The following is a 20,484-nucleotide window of genomic DNA, read 5'->3' on the forward strand; positions in this document are numbered from 1 at the left end:
GCCTAGCAACAACTGACAAGTCCAAACTTCAAGTGAAAAGATCTAAATTACTCTGTGAAACATGGACTACAGTCCTCAGAGTAGCTGCTGACATGGAAGTCAGTAAGTTACGTTGTAAGATCAGTAATTCCACTTTCAGTTATGTTGACACAGGATAAAGTCTACTGTCTCATCATGATTAGTGTCACTGACATACAGTAATGATGAGAAGTCAGGATAACACATGGGGACAGTCGTCACTTTACTCAACTTTGATTACTTTTGTAAGTTTGTCTCTTTTCCACAAAGAATTACTTGACTAATATTTCACATTTCCTATTATTTCATGTTGTACCTTCCACCCCCAAAATCCTGATAGTTACTGTAAGTGTTAACATGACATATACTCTGCTACATGCTAACACGTTACCTCTGTTTCTCTAAAAACAATGTTTTCTTCTTGGGCTCTGTGGGCTCTCTCACAAATGTACCTTAAAGACTAAAACAGAGCATTTCAGACAGCAGGGGGCAAAAATGTGTCCTTGGAACATTAAAGCATGTTCTAGCTGACCCAAAGATAAGAGTATGTACCTGAAAATGACAGTAGTGATATCATGGTAGTATTGTAGGCCATGTTTGGGCTACAGAGTGCAGGCACTGCTCCAGTTCAGAGTCTTTCTGCTGCTTCTCTTTGTCATGGCTCTATTCAGCAAACCACACCTACTAAATATTTATACAGTGGACATCACAGTGAAACTGAAACTTCAGTTAAAGCGGGGGTGTGACGGCCTAAATGTACAGATGTTGCTGCACTGTTAAGCCGTTGAAGTCATGTTTTAACACCATGTGAGAATGGTGGGACAGACTTTGGAACAGGGTCTTTGGACAATATTAGAGACAGTAAAAAAGATATAAATGATGAATATATTTTTCCATGAGCAGAATTACATTTTAATAACCAGAACGACTTCTTTAAAATGTCAAGGAATGCCCTATCTAAACATTAATTCATTTTTTGCTTGTTGCTAAATATTGTTTTTTTATGTTGGATTTGTAAACCTGTAGACAAATTTCAAATTGTTATGTGTACAGCTGTTACGTGTTACGTGGCTGCAGAGCTGCTGGCGGCTTTGAATGAGGGTAGAAAAGATCACAAGTCATATCTTAGAAATAGGTCTTAGTGGTATCAGCTCCTGACAGTAGAAATGAGAGTTGCTAGAGCTAATGATCACTAGGAATGACGGTAGACTGTGTGTAGACTAAAGTGCCTGCTGGAGCACACATTTTCTCACCGCTTCTGTTAAGCTTTGATTCTCTAAAGCATGGCATGTACTCTATGTTTCCAAAAAAAAATAACTGTACTTTGTCATTTTGAGAACACTGCAGCGATTCTGTAATTTTTTATCCAGCTACCACCATCAAAATATACCTACATTTAGTTTATTTATTATTAAGATTTTAAAAAGTTGGTAAAGTTGTCATGGTAACACAATTTATTTTTTGAATCTTAATACAATCCTATTATTGTTGGTGGTGTTTTCCATATGAAAGGGCCCAAAGGGTGTGTTGTTTGATGAAAAGAAGAAGACATTTTTTTCATTTTTTCATGCCAATACCTGAAACTGATCAAAAACATATTTTATTCACACATTTATCTGGCTTATGAGTTACAGTTCAGGTGTATGTTGTGATTTTTGGTAGATATGTGGCATGGATGAATAAAATACAAACAGCACAGAAGATTGTGCACAACCATATTTGTTTATTACCAGATTATTGCCCGTAGGTTCCCCGCTGTATAGAAGAACATAACATGGAAATGAAGCGAGAATTGGTTTAACATCAGAAATGACGGGATGAAAAAGTTATCCTGCAAGTATCTGTCACTCTACCCTTTGTTCAAAAGCACATACACACACAGTGTGTGGAATGATCTGTACAATAAATATGCATACCTGCTTCACATACCACTTTTAAGTTACATCTGTGTCATCAAAATGCACATGTAAACACACAAGGTACATGTGAGGGGGAGTGGGTGTCAAAGGATGAAAGGTGTGTAGTTTGTTGGGCCAGAAGCACACACACACACACACACACACACACACACACACACACACACACACACACACATTACAAACACCAGTAGGACAGATTTAAATAAAGCACCGTTAAGTAAAAGGAAAGTGCTGCAAACTGAAGTGCAAAAATAAAGAATTTACATGACAACCATTTCTTCCTTTAAATCCCCCAAAGCAACAGATATCAGCTTCTTTCTCTCTCATTCTCTCTTTCTCTTTCTCTCTCTCTCTCACACACACACACACACACACACACACACACACACACACACACACACACACACACACACACACACACACACAGACACACACACATGCAGGTCAACTGCTATAAAAATGTAGGAAGTAAATCATCTTTATTAATTGTATAAATATTGCCCCTGTAGCTACTGTTAGTCAATTAAATAGAATCAAAAACAGTGTTTTTACATGTGTTAATGGCCCTGCAGCCACACGGTGCCTAACTGTTCTCTCCACATAGAACCAGTGCAGTGTTTCCATCAGTAGTGGGCCTTTTTATTCCTCCTAAACTTCCTCCATAAAGGGAGGCACAATGAATTCCAAAATGTTCTTCCCCCACCGCCGTTTACAAAAAGTACTCTACATATTAAAGGATATTTCATATTTTGTAGTTTGGGCCATCATTCATATCTATACTTACTAAAATAAATGCTGAGAGCTGGGAACCCAGTCTCGATATAATCTGACAGGGAACAAGCACGAGCAGTCAGACTTTACACCACTTTACACGGAGGAAAAAACAAAAGTGACGTGTGTCCATTGTAAACATCCACCACAGTCCACAGACAACGTGGGTCATCATTTTACTGTCTCCCAAACCAGTTTGCTTAACCTCAGGGTTGCTTCTTTTTAATCATGTCACGTGTTCACAGATCTCAGCGATTAGCTTGGACAGTACATTGTTATTATTACTGATAGAAATGACGGCCATAACTACGTAAATAAGATCCAAGTTGTAATAAACTACAAGTTTACTTGTCAAATGAGTCGCACACTTTCTTTCCCCATGGGAGCCTCGGGAAGTGAAGCCAGCACAGTTGAATGCAGACTGTGTTCGGTTAGATTTGGTTCAGTAGAAAATGGGGCGAGCATCACTGTTTGGACCAGCAGTGATGAGTGTAGTTGACCCTGACTGTTCAGTGTTCACTTTACAGCCATGCTCAGCCCGTTTTGTTAGAACCCTGTCAGGTTCAGCGGTATTGTGCCTGCTTTAGCCACGTCTGACGTCACACCACCACGTTCTTCACTGTCACGGTGACTCGTTGTATTTAATCCTCCAGCCCACCAGGTGGCCCTCTAATCACCAATGCTACTGTTTGCTGTGACAGCACAGAGTTAACAACACATCTCAGATGCTGAGGTCAGTATTGGGTTCTCAGTGTTAGCACAGCAACAGTTAGTGTTGCTCAGCTTGAACGCTAACATTTAGTGCTGGTGCGTGTCACAAGTTCAAAACCAAATCCCCCTTCAGCAGGCTTAAAGAGACATAGCACAATTAAGTACCGCTCCACCGGAGGAGAGAACAATTGATGGCTCTCCATCGACTTTGTATTGTGTATTTTGACAGTTTGGGACTGTTATTGTGGAATGTGGATACATTAGAAAGCTCGGCCGTTTTATGTTAACATTAGCATGCTACCAGCTAACTTGTCCCATCACCATTTTAGTTATCAGCTACACCCCTGGTAAACATAGGGTGATGAAATAATCCTGATATGCAGTTTTAGCTAGCTACTGGTATGTTGTTAGCCTGTCAGCCCTCTTTTGGTTTCCCCTGCAGTGGGTGTGGTTTTCACAATATGACGCGTTGCACTCTGGCTCTATGTCTGGGCCTCCGGCAGGGACCGGCCGGGTTCACATGGCACCGAGGGCCCACTTACTACTAGTCCATTTGTGCTGCGACACAGTAGAGCTTTGGTTGCTGTGGAGGCCGTTGTTGACGAGGAAGCGCTGCCACCAGTTATGGTACCATTGAGGTTACGGTAAGGTCGCTGCCGTGGTAACGAAGCCCTTCGGCGGGGGGCAGGCACAGCAGTTGAACCACGGAGGCACACAGAGGGAAAACTCAGACCTACCAGACAGCAGCCTGGACAGGAAATGACCTCATCCTGCTCAGAGTTGCCACTAGGGTCAGAGGACTGGACCTGGGCTTCACTGTAACCATTAGCACGCCCTCCTCCCCCCCACTGCACCTGCTGGCCAATTACAAGGGCCGAGCCGTTGTTGTTGTCCAGTTGTGGCAGAGCAGGCAAGGAGGGAGGTCCGTTGGAGATGGGAAGTTGCCAGCCATTGGTCTGTAAAGAGGAGGAACAAGTGGAGGTGAGCAGGGGTCTTCTAGGTGTGGAGTCCATGACTCCATCTGCTGGCTCTGGTGACTTGGTACAGTCCATGGGTTCTGTTAGACATACACCCTCCTCTTCCTCCACCTCCTCGAGTCGCTCCAGAGACACCATCTCCAGCTCCACAGGAAGCCCTGAAGCCTCTCCCATCTCATCCTCCTCCGTTAACAACTCTCTCTTCTCAGTTATCTCCATTTTCTCAACCTGCAACCTTTCACCTGTCTTCTCTGACACCCCTGTCTCCTTCCTCATATCGTCCTCCACTGTTCCTCTTCTAAGTGCCGCCCTGACGTCCTCCTCATTTTCCTCCTCCCTCCCCTCAGTGTCTCGTGGCAAGGCTACAGTCCGGCTGAGCTCTGGAGTACAGGGGAGCGACTGACATCTCCTCGGCAGAGCTCGCGTCCCCGGCATCCCTCTGAGAAGCTGGGGGGAGGAACACGGATCGCGAAGCGCCGGGAGGGTAAATGTCAGGGAGATGACGGACTTGCTAGGTGTGTCTAAAAGTTTACAACGCCCCCCATTCAGGTCCTGTCTGAGAGAGAAGGGGTTGACCCGCGGGGGAGTCCCGAGGAGAGGAGGGGTCAGGGTTGTCGGGGGTAACATGTCCGACTGGCTTCTCGCCAAGCCTTGTCGTTGCTGGCTTCGGTCACCGGGGTGACAGGGAGAGCTGCGGCGCCGATACGGGCTGACTTCTACCGATACTGGCTCTGAGCAAGGGAAGGAGGGAGGGAGACATGTAGAAAATACAGATGACATATTTCAGGAAATACCAGGATCTCATTTCCCAGGATTCAACCCTAGTCTGTATATGAGTCGGCCTTCAAGTAAGCCAACTCTCCACGGGAGAACCGGAGGGGAAACCCATCTCTGACACAAGCTGTAGCCAAGGCCAAGTGGGCAACTACTTCAATTTAAGTTTCATTCTCTTTGATAAGTTACATGATTTATTGCCTTTTATTGAGCGAAGAGGGTTTTGGTCTCAGATATGATTTTATTCCTTATGTCTAATCTCATATTACTTAGTGTTCATTTAATGATGAGAACCGTAATGTGATTTTCTTTCATTTATTATTAAGTAATCCTATGTGCTTCTATATCCATTGAAAGGTGAGATAAGGGAAAAAGGTTGTCTTTGTTTAACCTGCTCTGGTCTTGATTCAGCATAGGAAACAGGTTGTAACGGTGAGAGACATCCTGACTGATGTTCTGCCAATAAAGGCCAGACAGGAAGCTTCGAAGGAGGGCTACCAACTAAATGTAACATAAACAGTATAATCCAATGGTTTGGTGATGATTAGTTGTTAACCATATATGGATCTCCAAGTAAGGATGTATAAATAGGGAGAGACAACAAAGTATCTGGGTCTTTGGGGGGGTTTGACCCAAAGAGTGCGTATTTACTCCTTATTGTATCATACATATTTTGTAACTGGTAGTATTATTTTTATCGTAAAAATCGAATAAAACTGTTTTCTAACCAAAGTCCAGTGTTGCTCATCTCTGAGTGTCTGCATAGTCTCCTTAAGATAAGACAGCTCTTCCCCTGGGATAGGCTGACAGTAGTAATGAATTCAACATGCATTTGAATAACAAACCTGCTACCTGCTGAGGTAAAAATAGTGTTGTTCATTCTGATGTGATTTACTAATGTGATTAGCTCAGATTGTTTGATGCTCTGCTGGTTGATTATGCCTGCATGTTGCATGTGATCACAGGGCTTAAACATAGTCGTGTGATTTTAGTGTACATTAGGGTCAGATCGGGATCTAGTTTGGGGTTGATAGGGCCAGGGTCCAGAAGCTGCCCTACTGAGGAGGCGTGAAAGGTCTAAAAGAAGTGATAGAATGGCAGCTAGTGTTTTAAGCTAAGATGAACTTCCGCTTCCCTAAACAGGCTGAGGCGGTCTGCATGAGGCCAGAGATTACAAAACAGCCATCTTCCAGTGCCTTACCCACATTAGGAAGCATCAGTTTAACAGAAAAGCTGTACATCATCAAAATGTTGGCCTTCTATGCTATCTTATATCTATGATCCATTTCCATTAGCACTAGACTGACTGCACTCAAAGACAGGGGACAGATCAGAGTATTCAGGGAACAAGACACACAGACTTGTGGGAGCACTCAGACGGACAGTGCTGTAAAAAACATCTTTTACATTGAATGAAGACATGAAAAATATCTATTTGATGCTTTTTACCGAGTGCAATGGACGTCTCTCTCTCTTCTTCTGTCTCCATGCCCTCCAATGTGAAGACAATGTCAGAGAACGAGGGACGCCTCTCTGCACTCATCTGAAAACAACACAAGGACAAAGATCCACATACAAAGAATGAGACTGTTAACATCAGTAACACATTCATTTAGAGAACGTAGTAACATGCTGTCAACAAAGACACAGTGGCTCAGAGAGGTCCAACTGTCCAAGGTGGTGTCAGACGAGGGAAACTGACACACTTTGTAACCTTTTAGGTTATGACCAATGAGACAGTGTGTGTGTGAGCACTTACATTACAGCAGGTGACAGCGAGGCTTAAGAACGCAGCTGGACAATCCCCAACCATGTTCTCAAATGCATCCACGTCAAGACCAAAGTCCTACACACACACACACACACACACACACACACACACACAGTGTTTCAGTGTAAAACATTGATTCCTCCACATCTTGTTGCTGTGTTGCAAATATTAAACTGCAAATAGTTTCCATGGCTCTCAAAAGCAGTTTGGAACATCGACAATATTGTTCCTCCCACCATAAAATATAAAAGTAGCAACATATTTCTGTCTGTGAGGGAGAGACACATCACTACACCACCTGACTAAATCACAGGCATGGAGGCTACCTCTGTCCTGGGTAAGAAGTCAGGGTCGGCTTCAATCCGGGCGATGATCTCACACAGGATGATGCCGTATGCAAACACATCCACCTGAGCAGAGGAGTGGAGTGCATGTTAGTTCCGACTATGCACACATAGACACGCAGTGGTAAACTGAAACCTCAAGGGTTGTGGAGAATTGATACCAAGTTTCTGATGTTTAAATCACTAGAAAAGTTCAATTCATATCAGGTTCAACACTCCCCGGTTGACTTTTAGTGCCCAATGTTGCCTCCAAATCTCAGTCAAGCTCCCAGTCGATGCGTTAAACCAGACAATACCCTTGGTTGAGACAAAGGTTAAGGGATTTTGAATGTTTTACCAACTTGAATGTTAATTTCATTAGAAATAGAGGAAATGCTTAAGTCAAGGAGGGCTTCAAGAGGTGTGCTGCCATCCGCAAAGTACTGACTGGTGTGAACTGATGCAAAAGGCACTTTGAAATCCAATTTGAGCAACCAGAGCATCTGGACTGAGACAATTCTGTAGAAATGATTGGACTCGCATTTCAAACCACCTCTTTATATGGTTTAGATCCTATTTGCAAAAAATTGCATTTTGTGTGTTTTTTTGCTGTCCAGACAGACATGTCATAAAATGGCCTTAGACTGAAATTAGCCCTTTCTTAAATTAAACCAAAGGGGTGGTTGCTTCAGTTACCGCTGAGACATGAAATACAATCCAGGAAGTCCAGTTCTGTGAATTTGAAGGCTTCTCAAATGCCAAAACACTGCAAATGGCGAAACATCTGGTCTTAATACATGATGTCTTTATTTCTTCTTCCTGTACATCAGAAAGTAAAGGGTAGAGTCTTCATCCAGTTCAACTGCTCTGTGAGTGACTGTGACCTTGTTTATTGGAGGAAGTATTTTAGTTTTTTGGTCACCATCACCAAAGTACAACTTCAGGAATGTATTGAAATTGAAGTGAAACTTTGTATGTTTTTTGACTTGACCACAACCTGACTGAGAGTGAAATGGTTCTGAAGTACTGTGTGTTTAATTCTTGTTTAATTTTCTAATAAAATCATTGGAATATTTTCCCTATAACATAGTATAAAAGTAGCACCAGAGAGTGTGGTAGTCAGTAACATCTATCAATAGTCTGCTAACATTATCTGACTTCAGCCACCACAAGCCACTGATCCTACCAGACAAAGTAAAACCCTGAGTGTACTGAAATGACCAAAGGTGGTTGTATTGTTAAAAATTAAGCTTTTCATTTGTAAGAGGATGAATGTGTTGTGCTTTCATGTCTTCTGTAGTCTGTAGTTTGTGTGAGCTGTGCAGCTTTACCTTCTCATCGTACAGCTCCCCTCTCAGAACTTCAGGGGCCATCCAGTAGGGGGAGCCCACGATGGCCAGAGGCTGCTTCCCCACACCGTCACTGCAGACAAAGCAAGGTGCTCATTCAAAGTCACACTAGTCGGGATTAGCAGTGAGCTTGTGCTGTAATTGTATCTGTAATATTTTGTATATTCTAGCAACAGCACTACAACACGTCTTTGTTGAGCTTGTACTGCTCAGTTTAGTTAACACTGTGGTTCTTTTCAACGCTTTGTTCTTGTATTGGTTCATATTATTTTGATTCTTTTCCATCCCTTTTCCCACGGGGAACTAAATATTAGCGACACTTCTGTACCAAGAATCACCAACTAATGAAAGAATGTAGTCATCTCCGGAGTCGGATGAAGACCTGGTTCTGCACAAGGAGTCATTCATTGGCATATAATGCACAACAGACAGACTGAGATGGGTTCAGCATAAATAACCTCTGATAATGATTGGTTTATACTGGTTTATAATGGTTTATACTGGCTCCTCAATGGATACAGATGTGTTTGTTAAAATAAAGCAGCTGTCAGCTCAAAACACTGGAACCTAAAATAATTATGAATCAGTCTCTGGCAGCTGTGGTTGCACATACAGCTAGGCTCACAGACTAGCTAAGAATTACATCAGAATGACATCAGACTGTATTTCTGACTACAATTCTTTCATGAAGAGTTTGTTGTTAGACTGCAGCAGAAGAAAAGACACCAAGATTCTGGATTTCCCTTCACTGACCTGTAATCAGGGATCTTCTCTGCTAGGCCGAAGTCTCCCACCACAGCAGTGAACATGCTGTTATCACATCGAACCAGACAGTTCTGCACAGGGAAAGTGAAATTAGCCTATTAATCAATAAAAAAGACACATTTTCTCACTGACCTCTAGTCTAGCCATGCAGACAGTATTAGTTTTATTTCTCCAGGTTGTGTTGAAATGTCTCATGTGTAACATGAGCCCTCTGTTCTGAACTGTTCAGGCTATAGTTGGAAGCTGTAAACTTCCAGTTACACGTGTAGCATCATCTAACACATCCTCCTCCTTTACTTCTCTACATCCTGCCCGACATGACGTGGAGGAAATGTCTAGGTGGAGCTAAAGCAGGTCTTTAGGGTTCGATCAGACGATCCCATTTGTTTCTCAAATCAAATCTTTAAGACAGACTGTCCACACTGTTATTCCGAAAGATCAGATCGGATCTGAGATCAGCATGGTTTGCTCCGTAGCTACGCTGGGGAGGCTCTCCAACACGGAAGCACCGTCACTTCGCCCTCCAAACAATCGCACTTTCTAGTCGATGCAAATTGTGATGTTCTGTGCTGAAGTCAAGGAGGGCTTCAAGAGGTGTGCTGCCATTCGCAAAGTACTGACTGGTGTGAACTGACGCAAAAGGCACTTTGAAATCCAATTTGAGCAACCAGAGCATCTGGACTGAGACAATTCTGTAGAAATGATTGGACTCACATTTCAAACCACCTCTTTATATGGTTTAGATCCTATTTGCAAAAAATTGCATTTTGTGTGTTTTTTTGCTGTCCAGACAGACACTAAAATTAGCCCTTTCTTAAATTAAACCAAAGGGGTGGTTGCTTCAGGTACTGGTGGGACATGAAATACAATCCAGGAAGTCCAGTTGGAGTAACGGATCTGTGAAGGCTTCTCAAATGCCAAAATACTGTAATTTCAGTAATTCACCTGAAATCTGTGCCTGCATGTATCTGGTTGACCACTGTAGCACCTTGCTGTATTGCGTAGCGCTGCTCCTCCTGTCATGACTTTGCTTTGAGCCTCTCTTTTCCTATTTGTGTCAAAAGGCGACAGGATGAAAGACACTCTAACAGCAGGATGCAGGAAACTGTAGATGCTAAATGCTAAATTAATTTGTACTTGTATAGCACTTTTCTAGTCTTCCGCCCACTCAAAGCACTTTCGCACTACATGTCATTCACAATGGAACCACCGATCCTCTGATTGAAGGACGACCCTGCTCTACCACTGAGCCACAGTCACCACACTGTTCCCTCTAGATAGAACTTCAGCATCATGGCAGAATTTGCGTATTTTCTCTCTGTAAAATGAGTTTCTTTAGATAGATTCCCACCCATAATCAATGATCCATAAGCATCTCATTCCTGCCTGCTGTACCTTGGAGGTGAGGTCTCTGTGGAATATGCCCTTGTTGTGCAGGTACTGCAGCCCTCGGGCGATATCCAGAGACAGACCAATCCTGACGCACCACGACAGGTACAGATCACTGTCCAACAGCTGCTCCAGGTTGCCTCCATTTATATACTACAGAGAGAAACAGCAGCATGTCAGTGAGATGCCCAGTCAGCACATTCATGTGTGTTAAAGTAAGACACCAGCACGAGAATCATGCATTACCATTTGCAAGATACAAGCACAGTTTGGAATGTTGAATACTAACATATGATATATGTCACTGTAATATGAGCAGGATTCCTGAAGCACTACATGGTTCATGATGAGATGCTCCTATTCCAGTTTAAATGGGCTTATTGCTGTTATAGTTCTCAGTTTTTACCATAACCATGGTAACCACTGCACACCAACCCCGGTGTAAACTACCTGGTACACCATCATTAAAAGCAGACACACAGCCAATTGGCTCTCTAGGAGCTGCATTTGAGTTATTTCAACATTAAATTATTTTGCCATGTGGTGTTTTACTTATTTTATTTTATCCATAATGGATAAGATTTAAAAAAAAAAAATGGAAATGGAAGAGGGAGACTTAAAGTGAGAATAAAAAACATGAAACACTTTTCAACACATAAATCTGACAATATTAAAAGAAGATGGTTTTACCTCAGTCAGAGCGTGGAGTTGACCCTCATGCACACAAACCCCAAGAAACCTGAGGAGACAGAAAGAAATATGATTTTTTTTTTTTATTAATGTAGGCCATATTGTAGAATTGCCACGTGTCTGGAAAATACTTATGTAAAAGGATTTAAAAAGAATAATAATTAAGGCCTTGAAAGTGCTTGGATTTAGCCTACTGGAATATCGGCAGGTTTGAGGCTTTCACGCTCAAAACTCACCTATGATACTATTTTTAGCCACATAAGCGACAAATATCCAGCAATTTGCTGATCACTGTGTTGCTCTCTTTCACAGTAGTTCCTCGCTCAAATACTGTATAGAAGCTGAAGAAGTTGACTTGAACACAGGTGTTCACACTGAGGATATCAATACTGTCACATACATGATTTCTTCCATTGTTGCCTCAATTTGTGTTCAATTTATACTTCACAATATGCCAAAATCACTGGTTGAACTTTCCAATGGCGATGTTTACTATATTCCTCTGTAGAGAAGTAGCATAACTTTTGGACTGAAGCTGCTCTGCCAAGGTTCAGAATCTTCAATTTCACTTCATTCAAGGCAAAAAAGCTGATGAGTGTTTCCACAGATATTGCACATCTGAGTTAGTAAAGACAAGACAGGTTATGATAGAGGTAACACCAAATTCATAAGACAACACAAAATCCAAAGTAGGGTTGTGATAGTATCATATGGTACAATAAGGATGGCAGCTGATTATAATTTGATGTGGTGTCATAATTAAACGTAATGCTAACCTTAATGTTGATGTGGCACACTAAAAAACAAGAAAATGTGAAAATGGCAATTCATATCCAAAAGGTTGCCGATCTAAGCTCACCTAGCAACAGGCTTATGTACTATATTACCTGAGTATGTTTGGGTGGCAAAGCCTGTTCATGAGCTGCACTTCTCGTAGCATGTTAGCTTTGTTGCTAGCCAGAGTGTTCATCTTCAGTGCCATCACCTGCCCTGTGATCCGATGTTGCACCTGGAAAACAAGCAGAGAAGGGTGATTGAGGAGCAGTACTTCTTTTGGAAAGCACTTTCTATCATCTCGTTTTCATTTCAAACCTCTGTCTAAATTTAATATCAATATGTATGGAAGCTTACATTTCAAATGACATAATTGATGCATTTGTATCAGATAAAACTCCCCACACATGTAAATCAAACTAATTGTTTCTTTTGACAGTGTATCATTAAATAGAACCTTTAGTTTGGAAAACAGAACTTTGTGAAAATGTCATCACGATAGTCCATGGCAGTCAATAAGTGAGAATACTGAATATGTTTCCAGGTTCAATAAAGTCATCTGATATAGGGTTAGTACTGTACGTCGTGTTTGCATCGCTTGTTGGCAATGCTAATAGTAACATTAGTTATCTTAGGGCAGCTGTTGATTACTTGCTGAAGACAACAGGCTCCTTTTCACCTGTCAAAGGTTGGACCTTTATTCTGCACAGCAGAGAACCGCAGTGTCCCAGTACCCGACCATGTGACACTGCAGGTACACTGGGCCTGTGGTCATGTGTGTGACTGGACGGGTCATTGCAAGGTTCAGCCAGTGTCTGGACCTGTGTGTGTGTGTGCGTGTGTGTGTGTGTGTGTGTGTGTGTGTGTGTGTGTGTGTGTGTGTGTGTGTGTGTATTAATAGCATAGCACTAATAGGCTTTCTGGATTTCCCATCACTCCTCCTGATCTGCACAAATCCACTGGTCCATTACTGAGACCTGTCCCAGCAGCAGACAGGAGGCACGCACACACCCAGGGCAGCAGGCTGGGTTGAACAGTAATAACAGACCTAATGAACTGGTTCTGGGGATGGGTCCAACAGCAATAAGTGCAATGTGAAGTGAAAGACAAATGGTCCATCCTTGAAAAAAACTCTGTATAGTAATAAATAATTAGCTTTATTAAAGCACTAGACAAAATATATTTTGTGTACCAGATAGATGCATTGGTATTTTTGGATGTAAACATAAACTTCAAGGTGTCATCTGTTAGTGAATGAATGTATTACACTATGTCTTTGTATCTGTGTGCTTATTGTGTTTAATAATACTGCATCATCCACTCCTTAGGAGCATTACAACCACCGTGTGAGTGTTGTTCTGTCATCAGAAGATGATGAGAGAAGACAGGAGGAAGCAGCACGACATCATTCATATGGTGTGACTTGGTAGTTGTGTTTGATTTTGAGTTGTTGTTTTCTAGAAACAAGCATGTTTAAAGTTCATTTCTTATGTTTTTCTGCACTGCAAGTTTCTGGGTTGCTTTAACCGCCATCTTAAAGGAACAGTTGGCCCCTGTGGTTGAAATGAACCGCCACAGAGCTAGTGATCGTTTTACCAAACTTGTGCTGCAGGTGAAGGGTGGTTTGGCCAGTGGCCTGGTACCTGCCTTTCTCCTGTTTACATCACCTTTCTCTTTTTCTTTTACATCTATAATAATGATCTGAATGAACCCTCTCCCATCGAATAGTAAGAGGTGCACTTGAGAAAGCATCCTCTACATACTACATGCTTTTATTAAAGGAACAGTAGCCCTGTTTTCACTCCTCCTCAACTGGAGAATATCATCGCTTTGAGTGAAATGCTACCGCTAGAATGTTAACGACCAAACATGAGGGTTGGGTCATTATGGAGCTCTCTTATCTATAATGTAAAAGAGAATAAACAGAATAAAGATTATATTGTTAGCGTTCTTGGAGTAGCTGGCTTAGTTGGCAGTTTGTGGACACGTCTACAAAGAAGAAGAAAAGCCATGAAACAGAGCATCTACTCGTCTACTGACTTCAGCATTAAACCCTGGATCTTACTAAAAGAAGTCATGCCATTTAAATCATATAAGGTACTGAATAATACGTACGGAGTTTAATAAAATATGTTACGCTCACCCTGTTTTTGATGTCAGTAGGTGTGTGTGTGTGTGTGTGTGTGTGTGTGTGTGTTTGTGTGTGTGTGTGTGTGTGTGTAAAGCTTTGTTTTTTTCAGATAAGAGCAGAGGAATGTGCACAGGAATCCACTTTGTATAAACCCTCACCCTGAGCAAATACTCCAACAACTACTTGAGGTAACTCTACTGTAGGTGGTTGTGACTGCTATGTGTGGGTGCTGAGTGGACTCTTGATTTGGTGGGCAGGAGTCGATCATCTACATCATGACCATAAAGGTTACCTAGTGTCCACCCACACACACACACACACGCACACACACACACACACACACACGGTGTGACAGTAATCTGCTTAGTCTGGACAGCAGGACCTGTCCTCCAATGAGCATGTCCCCTCACATACACAAACAGACAACACACACACACACACACACACACACACACACACACACACACACACCAATGAACGCACACACGTATATATCTACAAGTATGACAAACATCCGTCCAGTATGTAACACATCTAATGACATAAACATTAGCATGAAATATGACCAAATCTTCTGCTGGCCTGTTATACTTATTATTATATCAGTTGTATATTTTCTATCATATATTTCCAAAGGAGAACCAGAACATCAGGTCGTGTGGATTTTAGACTATATATCATTCCTTCATGAGCTGAATCAGGCATACCAGCAGTGCATGATGTAGATGTTTATGTTTGTATGAAGGTAAAGCTGTGTGCATGCATTGCTTTAAATCCCTTTGTTGGATATCTTCAGCGACATTACGTGTTGGCTTTTCAAGGCTGGTCGGTATATTGTCCCGTTTAACACGTTTATTAACATACAAACTCGTTATATATAAAACATAAAAATGTTCTTTTGACATCCATAATTTTGATGTGATATTTGATATGATTTTTGCTATAATGGGCAACATCAGGCCATGGATTTCTAAGGCACTAAAAACAATGGCAGCTGCCCACTGGGGCTGAATGTTACCATGACACTGACAGAGAAACTGTATTTAATGTGGATCTCTTCTATCATGGCCGATGTCCGATCTGCGTAATATTGTCAATATCGTTGCATCTTGTTGGTCAGACAAGCAATTTGAAGATGACCTCAGACAAGGCTTAGTTTCCAACCATGCAAACCGGGTCCCAGGCCCCCAGGGGCTCCACAAGTCAGAGGTTCACACTGAGTGTCAATTGGTTGATATTTGGTAAATGGACCTTGAACCTTGATCATTTGACATTTGATTTATTATCAGTTTATTTCACCCACTGAGATGTTGTAGTTTCACCAGTAGACAGGTCACATACCTTGAAGACCTCAGAGAAGAAGCCTGAACCTATCTTCTCACAGAAGAAGTCGTCGATGCGGGCCAGACTGGACACAGCACTCCTCAGGGCTCGGTAGGAGGACGGGCGGATCCGGTTGGGTGCGTGGATACTGTGGAGGGGCGGCTCGTCCGGGCCGCCGTAACCCTCCTCGGGGTCGCAGAAGCAGCACTCAGCGTGGTAGTCCATGGTGCTGGTGGACCACCGCGCTCCAGTAGCTCCGTTCTTTCCCACAGGGGAACCAGAATATGTGTTAGACCGCTGTAGTCCTGAGACACGAGGTGATGGAGTCGCTCACCATCATGATGCCAGAATAACTTTATATGGATGACCTGATAATATAGCTGCTTTACATCTGATGATGCCTGCAGTAGACCTTATTACACTAATAGAGAGAGACTAGTATACTTCTACTGTAGTGGGCCACATTTCTCCTTGGTTCAGCGTAGTCTCATTCAACTCATTGGAGGTGAAGGATAGTCTACCATTCCCTCCAAGGTTCGTTCATCCATGGTCCCAAAGTTCCTCTGAGCAAGCTCCAAGTTCCCACCAGCTCCAGGGCTTCTCTGTGGGTCACCCTGTCCTCTGACGTCCCAGGAAGGATGGAAAAGTCTCAGAAATGAAAGTCACTTCAAATCTCAAAGCCGCTGCCACAGCGGTTTTAGTAATTCCTGCAGCCCTTGAACGTCGCCTCTCCGTGCCGGTACGTGAGGAGGCTGGTTCCCTCCGTCATCCCGTTAGTTTGGAGGCTGAGAGGACTGTCGCTGCAGCTGCACGGTGCCGGGAGAGGGTAGGAGGGCGGAGCAACCGGCTGCCATGTAAAGGTCCCTGAGGAAGTATTAAGGATTAATGTAGAGATATTATAGGACACAATATGTCACAGGTTCACTGGTGCTATAACGTGAATACTTCACTCATATTAGCGGAATGACGGAATGCTCGGTGTTAACACCACTGTGGTACATTAGGACACATTAGTATGCGCTGATTTCTGTCGCATTTAATGATTGAGAGCCTCCTCTTAACCCGGGTCCCGGGCCGATGTGCTGGATGTGTTTATATGTGGGTAAACGGTATCCATGAGGCTGATAGCCGGAGAGAAGCATCGCTAGCAGGGCGATAAGCCATCGCCTCCTGGATAACATCGACCCGCACTGCTCAACCGGACTGTTAGGCTTAGAAATAATTACAGGCCTCATTCAACCATGTTTTTTAAAACATTTAATTTTTTTATTCATTCATTTACAACTGCGTATAGACAATCAGCGTATAATTTGGCCACGGCTAAGTAAACAGGAGAATATAACGTTCGCGTTTCGAAATCCAATATTTCTCCTGGTCAATAAAAACCCCTGGCTACCGTTAATAACGGGAGCTGTCAATGACAAGCGGGCTGCGGAATCATAGTCGACGGCTTACTTCTATACTCACGTCGGTCTGGATGTAAATGTCGGTGCGGTCCGAGAAGAAGTAAAAACAGAAATGTCGCTCGGCAGCTCCGCGGTGTCTGCTGCTGATAATCCTGTCTGGATTCCTGCTTCACGAGCCGCTCGTTGGGACGGCTACCATAATGAGACAGAGCGGAGTCAAGCTAGCGAGAGTGATACACAGGACTTCCTGTAATTTCACAATAAAAGCCTCTCAATATGAACAGTCGATTCATAGTTGACCGCAGTCGATTTACAGGCGACCGTATGCACGTATACTTAAAATACGTATTGTTTATTAAAATTATGTGTTTAGAAATTGATGATTAAAATATAGCTATATTTTAATCATTAATTTATAAACACATACAACAAATCCAACGATGTTTTCAACTCGTGACATATGTAATTATTTATAATACAATTATGGACACATTGCAATAGGCTGAGGATGAGGAGTTTACGACTAAGTTCAATCAACACTTTTATTATTTTTTTATATTATTCAAAACATCAGAGCACTTTTTAGTCTAAGGTGAATGCAAGTTTTAAATTAGAACAGATGACTGAGAAATGCAATAAAAAAAAGAATTAGGCTAATAATATAATATATTATAACGTGGATTTGCATTATGCTATGACCAAGTAGACTTTTTTCCATCATTTATAAAGAAATGAAAATTGCACGAGTCAGGCAAGAGTGACTGCATGAACATGATGTCATGCTGTGAAATAAACACTATTCAGTTTGTCTTTTAACTTGATAATGCTTTTCCGTAGGGTTATCCGGAGGATCGTTTTCATTTAATCTTTCATCCCTTCAAGACTCTTGTGTTGAAGACAAAGTTGAACTTCTTGCATGTTGTTCTCTAACTCTGTCGAGTTTGACATCTGGCACACATGCTGACTCGGCTCTGATTGGAGCAGATGTGAAGCCAGAGCCAAAACCTGACAGATGATCTGGAATCGGTTTCTTCTGTCCAACTTCAGGCTTGGAAAACCAGAAATTTACAACAAGAAAACAATCTCAGACCAGCTACTGAGCCGGAAGTGGCGCACTGGCGATGACGCACATTTTAAAATAAATAAATAAATTTGCCAGCAATTGTGTTTCAAATCATAATAATAACAATAATACATTAATGATAAAGTATATGCACTACACTGGTAATAATACGAATAACAAAAGATAATTTTAGAGAATCATTTCAAAATACAGTCATTCATATTAAACTTCCTCTTCCTCCTCCTGCGGTGCTCCTGACACGATTTTCTGTTCATGCTGGAGAAAGTGATGAGGGAACTCTGAACGCGCACATACACGAACCCACAACCCCGCATTCTACCCACCACTGCAAAATCCGTTGGGCCCGGATGAAGCCAAGTTTTCCTACTAAGCAATGGAGAGATGCTACGGCACCATCACATACATGCATGTTCGTATGTCATTTTAGCACATGAACACATGTGTAATATGTTTGATATAAAGTTGAAAATCCCGCGATAACAATGAAATTAAAATGAAATCCTGCGAGGATGACGTCATGGCTTGGTTTTATCTCGAGGAGCGTTTTTACCGCCTTATGTCATAATACTGCTCATGATGACGTAAGCCTGTGTAGATGCACGTTGTGAACATAGTAGCCTATAGCCTATATTCCAGCCTTGGTAATGAAGTCATATTTGATCACTTGTTTAAGATAATGTAAGTCCACGGCAGGGACATTTGCAGTGTTACAGCAGCAAACAGTACAAGGCAATAACCAAGCATAAGTTCCAAAAAGAAACTAGTGAGACCAATAATAAATGATTAAAAAGCAAAATATAACTGAACAATTTAATTCACATTATTGCGCATAGGATATGGTATTGAACAGTTTATTTGATAAGTGAATTATCAGTTGTCAATTCATTGTCATACTACCATACTATTTAGCATGCTAGAAAAAGGTTTAGTATGTCTTAATACAAAAATGCAGTATGCCAAAAACACCAAGATGCTCGACTACATCCGGTTGCATTTTGCAGTGTGCAAGCCAGCATTCTTTTCTGGCTAATCTGACTCACGATACTTTGCGGAGCAGGTATATGAGTAATTCAATTCCATTCAATTCAATTTATTTGTATAGCCCAAAATCACAAATTGTTTTACAATCTGTACAACATACGACATCCTCTGTCCCAGAACCCTTGCATCGGTACAACAAAGGGAAAGAAAAAGGAAGAAACCTCAGGGAGAGCAACAGATGGATCCTCTATCAGGATGGACAGAAGTGTGAAAGATGTCATGTGTACAGAATGAACAACATACTATGATTACAATATAGTCAATCCATTAATATAAATGATACATATGAGCTTAGTAATAGCAACACAAATAATAGCAGAATAATAATGGAAAAATGATGACTAATAATAATAAAAGCAGCAGTGGATATAAAAGAGTAGTAATGATTAAAAACGCAGTAAAAGTAGCAGTAATATTAATAGAAATGTGACTAATAATAATAAAAATGATTGCAGTGGGTGTCAGCAGGGCCATGGTGGGAGGAAGGACCAGGGTCCAGATAAAACCACAATCCATGGAAAATTGAGAGGAGAGAAAGCGCAAAGACTCCTGGAAGAAGCAAAGTCAGTGATGTGTGTTAATGGGACATTAATTCATACAGGAGAATGATTTTAATTTCTATTCTGAATTTTACAGGGATTCATTGCAAAAAAACGTATACAGGAGTAATATGGTCTCATTTCTTAGTTTTTCTATTTTTCTTAATGGGTCAAAGTTTTAGGGGCCATGTTATGAGGAAGTATGTCCCAGTTGCATTATCTACTAAAAGTGAAATATGCAATAACAACGCACCTTTAGTGAGTTTAGTAAGTGCAGTCAGATTCTCAGAGCACCATGATTGTTTTTTTTCCTTTATCCTTATGAATTCTCCTTCACTCCTTCCTTGATCTCACAACGTTTTCCACTGAGGTCAAGAAGAAGTGGTTAGGAAAAGACATTAGGATGTCATTTTCTTTACTTTTCCACCACAGCTGAGGTCGAAGAAAAGAAGTATCCTGAACAAACTCAGAGTGGGGACACACCACTAAAGCAAATTATTCTCTTGATACTTTGATTATTTTTTCAGTAAGTATAGTATGCCATAAAAAGTAATGTCATTAATAATTTTGCAACAACAGTTATAATATAGTGAGCAATAAAAAACATAACCATAAAGTATCAGATTAAAATGTCCTAGTATAATGTCATATAATATCATAAAACATATTACAGTAGTATGCCCTGAAAATGTCTAAGCATATAGTATAGTATGCAATAAAAACGTCATA

At 41.6% G+C, this 20,484-nt stretch overlaps 1 protein-coding gene across 1 annotated transcript; it reads right to left on the minus strand.

The window, feature by feature from the left end:
* Positions 1 to 1,581: 1,581 nt before the first annotated feature.
* Positions 1,582 to 17,286, minus strand: LOC137884741 (dual specificity testis-specific protein kinase 2-like). The gene is made up of 11 exons (XM_068726726.1): positions 17,153 to 17,286; positions 15,704 to 16,549; positions 12,345 to 12,466; positions 11,458 to 11,506; positions 10,774 to 10,920; positions 9,367 to 9,449; positions 8,596 to 8,686; positions 7,268 to 7,351; positions 6,930 to 7,016; positions 6,620 to 6,713; positions 1,582 to 5,127 (listed from the first exon to the last, which is right to left on the minus strand). Exons 2-11 carry the CDS (start codon positions 15,908 to 15,910, stop codon positions 3,902 to 3,904), a joined length of 2,190 nt encoding a protein of 729 aa, XP_068582827.1. The 5' UTR covers positions 15,911 to 16,549; positions 17,153 to 17,286; the 3' UTR covers positions 1,582 to 3,901.
* Positions 17,287 to 20,484: the final 3,198 nt, after the last annotated feature.

This window comes from Cebidichthys violaceus, unplaced genomic scaffold (assembly GCF_023349555.1).
Source record: "Cebidichthys violaceus isolate CVI_PGR_0920_01 unplaced genomic scaffold, fCebVio1.0.p SCAF_4, whole genome shotgun sequence".
Lineage (NCBI taxonomy): Eukaryota > Metazoa > Chordata > Actinopteri > Perciformes > Stichaeidae > Cebidichthys > Cebidichthys violaceus.

What these genes read in the sequence shown, in the direction of transcription:
- LOC137884741 (XM_068726726.1), bottom strand. Translation starts at nt 15,910, where the DNA reads ATGGACTACCACGCTGAGTGCTGCTTCTGCGACCCCGAGGAGGGTTAC. An exon ending in TCTTCTCTGAGGTCTTCAAG is followed by an intron (nt 12,467 to 15,703) that starts GTATGTGACCTG and finishes CTTGTTTTCCAG; the next exon opens with GTGCAACATCGGATCACAGG. An exon ending in GAGAAGATCCCTGATTACAG is followed by an intron (nt 8,687 to 9,366) that starts GTCAGTGAAGGG and finishes CTTTGTCTGCAG; the next exon opens with TGACGGTGTGGGGAAGCAGC.